Source organism: Pelmatolapia mariae, linkage group LG5, assembly GCF_036321145.2.
Source record: "Pelmatolapia mariae isolate MD_Pm_ZW linkage group LG5, Pm_UMD_F_2, whole genome shotgun sequence".
In the NCBI taxonomy this organism is placed as follows: Eukaryota; Metazoa; Chordata; class Actinopteri; order Cichliformes; family Cichlidae; genus Pelmatolapia; species Pelmatolapia mariae.
The window spans coordinates 28,732,649-28,745,671 of NC_086231.1; the positions used below are offsets into that span (position 1 = coordinate 28,732,649).

At 40.2% G+C, this 13,023-nt stretch overlaps 1 protein-coding gene across 1 annotated transcript; it reads left to right on the forward strand.

The window, feature by feature from the left end:
* The first annotated feature begins 681 nt into the window (after positions 1 to 681).
* On the forward strand, positions 682 to 13,023 carry LOC134628032 (inter-alpha-trypsin inhibitor heavy chain H3-like). The gene is made up of 22 exons (XM_063474624.1): positions 682 to 823; positions 1,030 to 1,059; positions 1,309 to 1,332; positions 1,473 to 1,627; positions 1,781 to 1,885; positions 1,984 to 2,146; positions 2,691 to 2,801; positions 2,920 to 3,048; positions 3,152 to 3,265; positions 3,348 to 3,516; positions 3,626 to 3,751; positions 3,858 to 4,039; positions 7,421 to 7,606; positions 7,721 to 7,860; positions 8,033 to 8,193; positions 8,499 to 8,525; positions 8,626 to 8,688; positions 9,661 to 9,774; positions 9,966 to 10,167; positions 12,043 to 12,215; positions 12,450 to 12,561; positions 12,682 to 13,023. The coding sequence occupies exons 1-22, from the start codon at positions 710 to 712 to the stop codon at positions 12,818 to 12,820; spliced, it is 2,739 nt and encodes a 912-aa protein (XP_063330694.1). The 5' UTR covers positions 682 to 709; the 3' UTR covers positions 12,821 to 13,023.

Here is a 13,023-nt window from a genome sequence, read left to right on the forward strand (position 1 = left end):
TCTTGGAGTGGCCTAGCCAGTCTCCAGAGCTCAGGCCTGTAAAAAATAAAGTTTTGAGTTTCCAGGCGGCAGCCAAGAAACCTAAAGGATTTAGAGTGATTTAGAGACATCTTTCCCCATCTTACAGTGCTGTGACTGCAGCCATTCTCCAACTTTCTTTGAATGGTACTCATGGCCATTAATTAGAAGTCTTTGATCAATGGTCTTTGAAAAGTGTTTGTTGACCAATGGTCATGACAATTTGCATATTAATTATCAAGGAACTGGCCTCACAGCCCATTGTTCATTCAGTGGCCTAGTTTCAGTCATTGTGCAAAGGTACTGTTTATAAGGTTGGACAAACCTGCAGTCAGCTGAGACTGATGAAGTGACTTGAATGAGTGACGAAACGTTTCTCCCACTGAAAACGTTACGTCCAGATGAACAGAATCAACTTTTTCGGATTACTTTCTTAATCTTGAAACCGTTGGTGTCGATTTTATTGTCACTTTGCTGAGTCTTTAAATAAGTGTCGATTGGATTCACTCTCCCAAACTTACACAAGCTAGCAAATATTATCTTTGTGGTTCACAGTACTCACAGCCTCCTGGACATTGAGCTCAGGGCAGTTGACCAATATAAGAAAACACACACATACGTGTCCCTCCCACAGGGCACTGAGAGTTTTGCTCTGCACTGAAGTCAGCCAGTGTTCAGTCAGAGTTTGATCATGTCTGGACTGTTGGGTGTTCGTCTGCTGCTGCTGTGGGGCTGCGCCTGCCTCTGGCTGAGCAGCTCGGCCTCGGGAGCTCTGGTCATCTCCAGGCACAATGAAGCCATACAGGTAACGTCAAACACTTTTGTGTTCTTATATGAAACTGAAATAACTTTGTGGCATGATTTTGACAGCATTGACCTCAGAAAGTAGTCCTATGATTTTTTTTTTTAAACCCAAAACCCTTAAACAGAAACTGTGTCTGAGTTTTTTGGAAGCTTTTTCTTACAACTTACTTCATGTAATCTCCGTAATATCCTGTGTGTGTATTTCAGGAAAGAAGAGGCGCTGCCAGATCACTGCAGGTACTTGGCAAATTATTCACACATAGTCTCTTTGTCTTAGTGAAAACATCTCATTAGTTTTTAATCACTGCTAAACATCAGTTTCTGATACTGCGTCATAAAAGCTCAACTTCAACATAACACAGATCACACTATTTTTAAAGATATATCTACTGTAAACCGATAACTATATAAATATGCAGTGGAAATTAAGAGCTTAGTGCAGCCTTATTATTTTTAATGTGAATCTATTGCCTTTTTTTCTTACAGAAAAGAAGTACAAATGAAGCAATGGTAAGAAATGTATCCATTCATATTCCTGGTGATGATAATAGTGATGAGAGATAATTGATTTAATTCAGATTAAAAAGTCAGAATCGTGGAGAGAAACCCATTTTTATCTTCTTACATTTCCTTCTGTCTCTCTGTCTCAGGTGGAGGTGTACAGTGTGACAGTGGACTGCACTGTGACCTCTCGTTTTGCCCACACTGTCATGACCTCCAAGGCGTTCAACAAAGCAAACTCGTCACAGGAAATCTTTTTTGAAGTGGAGCTGCCCAAGACTGCTTTCATCACAAACTTCAGCATGTTAGTCTGTTTCCTCTCTAATCGTTCTGACAGTTTTTATAGGACAGTCCTTCATTTCACAACTGTGCTCCAAAGCTGAATTTGTCACTATCATGGTGTCAATTTATGTGCTTTAACATCCCTCATGTCAATCACCATCTTTTTGCCTCACAGGGAAATTGAGGGTCAGGTTTATGTTGGAGAGGTGAAGGAGAAAGAGAAAGCTAAGAAACAGTACGAGAAGGCTGTTTCCTCTGGACAGACTGCTGGACTCGTCAAGTGAGTCGTCCAAATGAACCATAAACACAGATTGTGTAAATTCACTGGAGCAGCTGTCAGATGTCTCTGTGCTGTTTTGTTGTTGTTGTTTTTTCCAGGGCTTCTGGAAGAAAGATGGAGAAGTTTTCAGTCTCTGTCAATATTGCAGCTGAAAGCAACGTGACCTTTGTCCTGACATATGAGGAGCTCCTTCAGAGGAAACTGGGCCGATATGAGCTGTTGACCAGAGTCAAACCCAAAACACTGGTTCAGGACTTTCAGGTGAATCCATGTTTGATTGAATTCCCTACTTAGGGTGTCCCAAAAAATGTATTCTTTGTATCTGGCTGTAGTGCTTTCAGTGGGAGAAACATTTTGTCACTCATCAAAAAGCATCTTTGCACAATAACTGAAATTAGCCCACTGAATGAACAATGGGCTGTGAGGTCATTCACTGATCAGTGATCAATGGTCTTTGATAAGTGGTTGCTGATCAATGGTCATGACAATGTGCATATTAATGATCAAGGAACTGACCTCACAGCCCTTTGTTCATTCAGTGGGCTACTTTCAGTTATTGTGCAAAGGTACTGTTTATAAGGTTGGACAAACATGCAGTCAGCTGAGATTGAAGAAGTCACTTGGATGAGTGACAAAATGTTTTTTGCACTGAAAACAGTACATCCAGATGAACAGAATCAACTTTTTGGGATTTCCTTACCTGGATGATTGAGCATGCATTAAGACATTTTAACCCTCTTAGGGTGATTTCCTGATTTACATTAGAAATGATCTCCTGTCTCTATGTTTGCCTTTGTGGAAACAGATTGTGACAAACATCTATGAGCCTCAGGGCATTTCTTATGTTGACGCCCATGCAACCTTCCTCTCGAATGAGCTGCTCCCTCTGGTGGAGAAAACTGTCACAGAGAGAAAGGTACCTTCATACAATTGATGATCATCTATAATAAACTTTCTGATTATTGCGCTGCATTTTATTGCATGGTTGAATCTGAGTTGGGATGATAATTGTTTATGTATTATTCCCTTTTCAGGCGCATATCTCCTTCTCACCAACCATGGAGCAGCAGAGGAAGTGTCCAGGTTGTGATGGAACACTTATTGATGGAGATTTTATTGTCAGCTATGATGTGAAGCGAGAGAAGAAGCTTGGAGACATACAGGTCAGTGAAAGCTTCAAGTGCTGAATAAGATCAAATTGAAAAAGTGATTTATTACACTGTTGTTTCAAAATTCATTACTTTTTGGAATGTGTCTCTTCTTCAGGTTGTAAATGGATACTTTGTGCACTTCTTTGCTCCTGAATTACCCAAACTCCCAAAGAATGTGGTCTTTGTAATTGATACAAGTACATCAATGAGTGGAAGAAAGATGGAGCAGGTAAGAAGTTGTTCTGACCCCTGATGTGCTTCTAATATGTCAAAGTTCACATGGACACACGTCATTCTCTGACTCTTTGTAGACAAGAGAAGCTATGCTGGCCATTCTTCAACAAGTCCATGAAGACGACCACTTTGCCATCGTCAGGTTTGATTCTGTTATTGAAACCTGGAAGGATTCACTTACCAAAGCAACAAAGGAAAACATAACTGAAGCCATGGATTACATCAGAAGGATATATAGCAGAGGGTGTAAGAAATACAAAAAAACAAGCAAACAACACAAAAAACCAAACAACTAACAGCACAAAAACATTAATAGTTTATGCATTTTAAAACATGAATTGTGTTTTCCTTTTAGGGACCAATATTAATGATGCAGTGTTGACCGCTGTAAACATGCTGGTCAAAGACAGACAGATGGAGAGGCTACCAGAGAGAAGTGCAGATATGATTATATTACTGACTGATGGAATGCCAAGTGTGGGTAAGTATTTAGAGTGCAAACATACTGTAGGACAGATTATGTTTGTTCAGCATTTAACATTACATTGCATTTTTTATCTTTGTGTGTTGCATGCATGCATATTTAGGAGAGAGCAACATTGGCAAGATCCAGGAGAATGTGCGTACAGCTATTGGGGGAAACATGTCTCTGTACTGTCTTGGATTTGGAAATGATGTGGATTATTCCTTTCTGGATGTGATGAGCAGAGAAAACAAAGGCCTGGCCCGCAGAATCTTTGAAGCTTCAGATGCTGTTGTTCAGCTCCAGGTGCGAGTTCCTCTTCCAGCTTAATCTGTGTAGCTCCCTTATTTAGAAACCTTTAGATAATAATAATAATTTGTTTCTTCATTAAAAGGGTGAGTGTGTTGCATCTGAAAACAAACATATCTATGCAAACACCTCTCCTCTCCTGCGGCACACTTTGCTCTACCCCCTTCTACTCTTAGGTGTCCCGTTCAGATAATATATACAGCCCACAACAACCCAGACAGTTTGAATTCATTTGAAAGCCTGACTCTTAGCCAACACAATGCAGAGCAGCTACCTAAACTCTCACAGAGGTTGAGAGTAGAGTTTGGTCCCCTGCACCCTGTTTCTGGCTCCCCTGCAGTGTTGGGCAAGTTACTTTCAAAAAGTAATTAGTTATAATTACTAGTTACTTCTTCAAAAAGTAATTGAGTTACTAACTGAGTTACAATATTATAGAAGTAACTCATTGCTGGGAAAAGTAACTATTGTGTAACTTTAAAAAAAATGTCTAACCCCCTTGGGTCGAAGGTATAATTGTTGTTATTTTACTTCTACAGTTCACCTTTAAAAACTATTTATCTTGCCTTGTTTGGTATCATTCTTTTCAGGACAAGTTATTTGTGCCACTCCAAAAAATAATCATATCCACTATAACAGCGGTCCCCAACCCCCGGGCCATGGACCGGTACCGGTTCGGGTGTGAAATGGATGGTTTTCATGGTTTTTATCGGTTTTTAGCGTTATTTTGTTATCGTTTTCGTCGTTAAGTCAGTTTTCCTGTGAATATGTGAATAAATCTTCTTTTTTCGGTACCGGCACTAGTTTTATTTTGTTGTATTTATCTGCGACACCTTAAATATTGTCGGGCATAAACCGGTCCGTGGCGCAAAAAAGGTTGGGGACCGCTGCAGTATAAGATAAAGGAGCACATCACAAGCCTGATACCTGCAGGCATGACAGCAGGAGATGTATCACTCCTCCTGTTTTCCACCTGGAGACAGCGTTTACACTGCAGTCTGCCTTTGGTGGCTTTTTGGCAGCAACTATGACATTCAGCAGTCGCCTCATTGTTCTGACACACAAAACAAAACTATCGACTACACTAAACACTAACTACACAACACACTGACTACACACTCCAGACACGCTAAACATCACAAATCTCTCACATCTCAAAGCTCTCTCTCTCTCTTTCGTTCTCTCACCGCCATCACTCCTAAAACATCCCCCTCTCCCTAAAGATCCAAATGCCATGTGACCATATCATTTTTTTATTGGTCGACATGGTACATTTTTCCACCAATAGGAAGGGGGTGTTTTTTTTGTTTTGTTTTTTGTTTTGATCATAAGCAGAGAGTGCTTGCAAGCGCTGTCCTTAGACAGTAAACGTGACGATAGTATTCTGGAAAAAACACCACGTATATTTTTTTTTATCTTGACATTTATGATTTTTTTAATCATGACTCTGGTTTTACTTGGCCTATCAACACAATTTATATAGCATTATAGCATTATATAAGATGCTATATGGTATATGGTATATGGCATCTTGTTTCTATGTCATCTTTAACTGGTCATGTGATTGGTTTACCATGAATGCTTTATTCTTCGTCAGCCAATCAGCAGCACTCGATTGTTTCGCCCTGCTAGCTCCCGGTGAGATGAGCTTCAGCCGTCTTCTGTGTGTTGAAAAATAAATAGTAAGGCGACTGCACTGCATTTTCTTCTTAGTAAGAGTAACGGCATTGTAACGATAGAAATAGTAATTAGTGAGATTACTAATTGCTGAAAAAAGTAACACCGTTACTTTTAATGCCGTTATTACCGTCACTGCTCCCAGGGGCAGTCCTAGCCTGTTTGGTGCCCTGTGCAAACACTCCCTCTGCCACCCCCTGACACACACACACACACACACACACAAAACATATTAAGGATTATACATTAACATATCTTATTGTGAAAACTGATGTTGGAAACGTACTGAATTTAACCAGATAAATATTTTATATAGTGAGGGAGACACTATGCAAATGGCTAACAAACAGTCATTATAATTCGTCATACATTGAGAATACCAGACAAATCAACAATACAGCTCTTCCAATTAATGGCTAATTAGTATTGTGCTGAAAACAGTCCAAAAGAGTCAATAAAGCCACATCAGTGTCTACTGTTTGTCTACTATATAGCCAAGTGGCTAAGAAAGGTACAAACTTTGGACAAACTGCCTGAAATGCGTTGACAGAGACATGTCAGGGATTTTGAGTCATTCTGCGCTCCAGATGGATTAATTGCGTTAAAAATTTTAATTGTGTTAATCGTGATGAGGGCGTTAACGTTGACAGCCCTAATTTGTTGGGTTTTTAAATTTAGTTTTATTTTGCAAGCTGGTTTTAGGTGCTGTTCCAGCCAGCAGGAGAGTACCCTGCCATTCCGCCCCTCCCCTCCCTGTGCCGCAAGAAGCAGGCGCCTCGTAAATGGAGGGCGCCCTTACTCCTCGCAAATAGGCATGTGCCTATGCAATCTCCAAAATTTGCTGGCATGATTTCGGGACAGGATGGGTGCAAGCAACTTTTTTTTGCCGATGCCATGATGCCGCTCTGGTCAACGGCCATGTCGCCTATATCAAAACCCGCGACTGACTGCTCCCCTGAAAATAGCCTCAAATCAGAAGTACCTCATCCAACTTGATTTCAAGAACATGGTGAACAACATTATTGAATCCTATTTCTTCTGTCCAACAAACATTTGGATCAACGAAAGCTGCAGCTTCATCAACTCACAAACATGGTTTCTCACTAATTAGAAGTTCTTCACTGAGCCAGAGTTTTTTGCTCTTAAAAGAAGTGATTAGAGTATGTCTTAGGTGTCAAATGTACTGCACTGCAATGATTTAAATTAAGTCTATCTAATAGACTATAATTTGGTCATGTAAATGGGGGAATTCTCTTCACAAAGATTAATTATGGAGTTCCACAGGGTTCTGTGCTTGGACCATTTCTGTTTACATTATACATGCTTCCCTTAGGCAGTAAAATAAGAAGGCATAGCGTAAATTTTCATTTCACATACGAGGTGTTAAATACTCAGGTCCCACCTTCTCTTAAAGACGATAAAAAAGTAATGTAGCACCTCAACAGAGCACTTCGCTCTCTTACTTGTGGTTCCCAGGTTATGTAAAAGTAGAGTGGGAGGCAAAACCTTCAGTTTTCAGGCTTCTCTTCTGTGGGTTCGATTTCAGGAGCCAGACAGACATTGTCATGATTTCTTAGATTTTCATTCAAAGCACTGCAGTTATGCCATATTCCTATGAATTATATGCCGTCACTATTTCATGCTAAATTAACAACAGAAAATTGAAAACATGCAAATGTGATAAAGTGTTTGTATTTATTTCAGGGTTTCTACGACGAAGTGGCCAGCCCTCTACTTTTAGAGGTGGACATGCATTATCCTGACAATGCAGTGGATTCTCTGACCACCAGCCACTTTAGCCAGTTGTTTAATGGCACAGAGATTGTTGTGGCTGGTCATTTAATGGACAACGACCTTGACAACTTCCTGGTGGAAGTGGTTGGACAGGGGGTGAGGAAAACCCCCCCAGAAATGACAGAAACATTGAGATATTGAATAGACATAGCCTATATTTATTTGTTTTACTCTGATTTATATGCATTTTATCTTTTGTTTCCCCTGTAGCTTGAAGAAGACTTCAGAGTCCAGGGTCAGGTCAGTGCTGCAGACTGGGATGTTTTTTACCCAGACGAGGAGTACATCTTTGGAGATTTTACTGAGCGGTTGTGGGCCTACCTCACTATCCAGCAGTTACTGGAGAAGAGGTCAGTTTAAATCAGTTCAGTTTGGCTGCTAAGGCACATTGTTCTCATAAGAAATATGGTATGATATATAGTCTTTGATGACACTTGTTCTTTTACCAGGACGCTCATTTTAATGATTTGATGTTCTTTTATAGATTTCCCTGTAGTAATACATATATTTTCCTTCTGGCAGCAAGAGCGGTACACCAGATGAGAAAGCCAACACAACAGCCAAGGCCCTGGATATGTCCCTGCAGTACAGCTTTGTCACCCCTCTCACATCCATGGTTGTTACCAAGCCCGAAACCGAAGACTCAACAAGCAGCCCTCTTATTGCTGACAAGCTGACTGAAGGTACCTGAAGAAAATAGAGTTTAAAAATGTAAAACACTGGGCTGGCTTTTCTCTCTCTCGCTCGCTCTCTCTCTCTCTCTCTCTCTCTCTGTGTGTGTGCGTGCGTGCGTGTGTGTGTGTGTGTGTCACTTTGAAATGGCTGCAGTCAAGCTTTACCAGAAAAGCAAAGCATGGCTGCAGCTCATTCATAAAGAGAACTGGTGACTGAGTTTACATTTTCCACATATTATTCCTCTTTAGTGAAGTATACCAGCAGAAGCTGGAGCTCCAGTTTAAAACTGTTATCTGTCTGTTTTTTCTCACAGAGCAAAGACAGCAGGCTGAAAAAATGGGTAAGTGATTTTTTTAATGATAAATCACAAAAAAGATTTATGGGACAAAGTCAATTTGTTGTATTCATGTTGATTTGGATTTTATTCTCCCTGTTCAAAGGATATAATTATATACCCGCGCAGTCATATCCACGGCATTACCAGCCAGCACCCACATATTTTGGTAAGTACATCATATACAGTTCAGATAGGATAGATTGTGCTCCAGCTATGACGTCTGACTTTGCTGATATTTACAGATCTGCATTAAGAGGCACTGTTAATTCGATAAAATGCCATGGCATCTTTCACAAACATAGGAGGACTTGGTGACTGCTTCACTTTAAATTTGGTGCCACTGCAAGGTTTAAATTATTGCTAATTATTATTTCAAGTCCTACTGCACTAACTGGTCCAAAGATGTGTGGAAATGCTCTTCATTGCTCTCAGATAATGAATAATCTTGGCTTCATCTAAATTTTAGCTTTGTTGGCATGTTTTCAACAGTATGCTAGAAAGATGCCATTTCTTTGAATGTAAGGACATGCTTAGACTCTGTTTAAAAATGGATAGATGCAGATGAAACATTAAGGAGAGCAATGTTATTGACTCTGAGTAAGGAAAGGCTCACTTGTAGTCTTTTCTTAATATGCTGCTTTTGAATTCTTTTTTATTCTAATGGGGGAAGTTTACAAAATGAACCCCATGTTTTTTCAGTTAGACTTAAAATCATGACTAAGATCATAAATTAGTCAGGAAATAGATTACTGAAACCACGGGCCAATTCCCAAAGATATTTATACATATAATTTTATTTTTGAAACACTGACAAGCCTCCCCCTGCTGGCCATGAGAATGACAGCAGATTTAAGACATCTCCATATTTGATTCTCTTTTTGGATCCAGAAACTATCTCCATCTTTAATATACAGTCTATGATGGACAGATTTGTTTTTTTTTTTTTAAACAGCATCAGTGTTTCAAAACACTGACAACAACACTTAAGATTATGTAGCTGGAACTAAAATGAAGTAGATGGATGTGGTTCCACCCATGAGTGTGGACTCATGGGTGGAACGTCATGAACGTCATGTTGCTTGTGTGTTTTTCTGCAATATGTATTTATTCCTGTCACTGTATTCTGGGGCCCCTGCAGTGGATGGAGATCCTCACTTCATGATAGAGCTACCAGACCGAGGTGATGCTTTGTGTTTCAACATCAATGACAAACCAGGAACCATCTTCAACCTGGTCAGAGACTCAAATTCAGGTCAGCCCCGTGTACACAGCTGTCTTAAGACTTAGGAAATGCAGTCTTAGTGTCCTCCTTGTTCTTTTTTATGTATAATTTTATAGATCCAAACTTATACTGATATTTTTTCCTCAGTTTACACATGAGTTATGCAATATGTGCCAGAAAGTCCAGACATCATGTGACTGACTGGATCCCACTGTCTCCAGGTATTTTGGTGAATGGTGAGATTATTGGAGACAAGAAAACTCCCCCTGATGGGAAAATAAACACCTATTTTTGGCGTTTTGGCATTGTCCACCAGACCCTTGGGGTCAGGCTAGAGGTGAGCACTGAGGACATCTCGCTGTTCCAGGACGGCAAATGGGTCAAACTGCTTTGGTCTGACGCGGCCTCCATTAAAGGATCCAAGTGAGTGATTACATTTTTAAAGTTACAGCAAAAAAAAAAAGGTCTACGTAGTTTCTCCATCATCCAGGGAGTCTTACGAGTTTTAAAACAAAGCCACTTGATTTCTTGAAGTTTCATGATGACGTTTAAAGATATTTGCCTACATACTACCGCTCTATGTAAGTAACAGTGGGCTACAATAACTTGAAAGGGAAAAGAAACTACTGGCTTATCAACTGCCTTTTAAAACTCCCAAACAAAAGCCAAGCAACACAGTGTCTTTTGTGCATTGTTCAAAGGAGTGCTTGGACCTCTACATGGGAAAAACCAAACAACCACTCCATTAAGGCGTGGCATAACATAAAAGAGCTAGTGATGTGTCGGTCGCGAACAAAATGGCTCTTAGAGCCGGATCTTTGAAGTGAACGACGCGAGCCAGCTTCTTATCGCGAGCCGTGGGTTTTTTTTTTATTCTTTCTCTCACCCTCTCTCTCTCACTTTTTTTCTGCTTCACTCCGCACACGAGCCTTGTGCTTTGCGCTGGGAAGAGGGGGGAGGGGCGGTAGTTACACTCGAAGTAGCACAGGAACAGAGCGGGAGGGAGAGACAGAGAAAGAGAGCCAGGGACAACAACGTCACATTAGAAAGGTATAGTAATCATCCACAACTATTTTCAGTTGCGGATGATAAAGGATTCAGAAAGTTTACTCATGCAGGCCCACAGAAGACGGCCCGTAAAAACTCCAAAACACGTAAAAACTCAGAAGCACGTAAAAACTCCAAAACACGTACAAAAGACAACAGAAGTGCTTCGGGAAGCTAGGTGCAGTGTTGAGCTTTTGTTACCTAGTGGCTACACAAGCCAGGAAGTGCCAACGACCGAATGTGGTGTGTGGTAGTAAAATGTAAATGAACATTTTTTTTGAATTATTTGAATATATATGAGTGCTTGTGTATAAATACACAAACAATACACATATGCTTTCAATTGTGTAATTTAAGTGATCTGGGTAGCTCTGTTTTGGAAGTTCAGTTAACGCTAGAAATGTGTTTTGGAGTTTGTACGTGCTTTGTCTCTAGGGGCCACCGCATATATTTTTATATAAACATTTATAAATAAACCCCCTTTTTTTACATTAGTAATTCCTTTTGTGCATAATTTTATATTGTTGTTAATAATAAATTAATTAACGCAACAAAACAACCTAAAGATCCGGTTCAGAGCCGAAAGAGCCGGCTCTTTTTAGTGAGCCGAGCCGAAAGAGTCGGTTCTCTAAAAAGAGCCGGAAATCCCATCACTAAAAAGAGCCCCCTCGACAGGACAAGACTCACTGTAGATCTGCATCTGAAGGATAAAGGTTAGTCTGTTGAGGATGCCAAAGCATCCTTGACAGACCTCGACAGCATTTGGACAGACAAGACAGATAGTTTGAAAGAGAAGTGAAAGAGGCCATTTAAGTCCACTGTGAACGACCATCCTTGAACAGAGGGGGTGACTTACGCCACCATCTGTCATCCACCTAAAATGCAGTTTCGAGATTCCTTCCCAGGTGATTCAACCTCCACTAACATCTTGTGTCAGGTAACCTCAATATGCCACATGACAAGTGAGGCAAGGTCTCACAGTGGTTTCTCTCAAAAGGTCTGGTGGTAATGATCCACAGCCTTTTTCACACTTTGGCTCATGTGATTTTGTGCATGATTAATCATGAGCCAATGATCACCTCCTAAGGCACAACCCTCACTGTGGTTTAAATACCTGGGACTCTCCATCTTTTGGTTTTTGAATCAAAGACGTTTCTTAGATGTGAGATGAAACGTCTCCATGAAACTTAAAGAAGTCAGGCTGCCTTCTTTTCAAGCTCTTATGATTGATTTTTATTCTTTCTCCTACAGTGTGGATCTTCTTGTGACCAAGGATCGCAGCCTAACAGTAACACTAAGAGATTCAGTTAAGTTTGTGATTTTGCTTCACAAAGTGTGGAAGAAGCACCCATACCACCGGGACTACTTGGGTTTCTACACCCTGGACAGTCACCTCCTGTCCCCTGATGTTCATGGCCTGCTAGGTACAACATGACACATTTCTTCTCTAAATTTGTGGTTTATCACTGATGTTTTCTAAGATGTTTCCATGTTAATGCAATTATGCAATTAACAATAATATAGGACCACAAATTTCTTGTGTGAGCAAAACAAATACAGCAAAACTCAAAATATTTAGGTATAATTTAAAATTACCAGTATTGGAAAGAGTCCAAATTCAAATATTTTTATAATTTAAATGGTTTACCGTCCTCCAGGTCAGTTCTATCATGGGATTAACTATGAGGTGGCAGACTTGCATCCAGGAAAAGTCCCAGAGAAACCAGATGCCACCATGTATGTGAAAGGACAGGAGCTCAATGTAACCAGGTACACTAAAGACTTCAGTCTGGAAGTGTTTGCATGTAAAATGAATTTTAAATGTGTTGTTGCTGTATTTGTGCTCTCGCAGTGTGAATTTTCTAAATGAAACATCTCTCTCTGTCACAGAGGCTGGCAGAGGGATTTCAGGAACGATGTGAAGAACGGAGAAAATGTTCCGTGCTGGTTCATTCACAATAATGGGACTGGCCTCATTGACGGACATGTGACAGACTACATTGTTTCTGGCCTTTTTAAATCTGTTTAAGACGAGGCCACACAGCTGTACCAGCTACTGAAATCATCAAAATGCAATTCTTTTAAATAAATATTCAAATCTGCAGGCACTTACAGCACCGATAACCAGCAACCAACACAAGACAGCTTTCATTCATAGTGCTGTATACATAATAAACTTAACAGTGTCAAGTACTTGGAGACTGTCTCAGTGTTTTCTTGTATTAAAACATG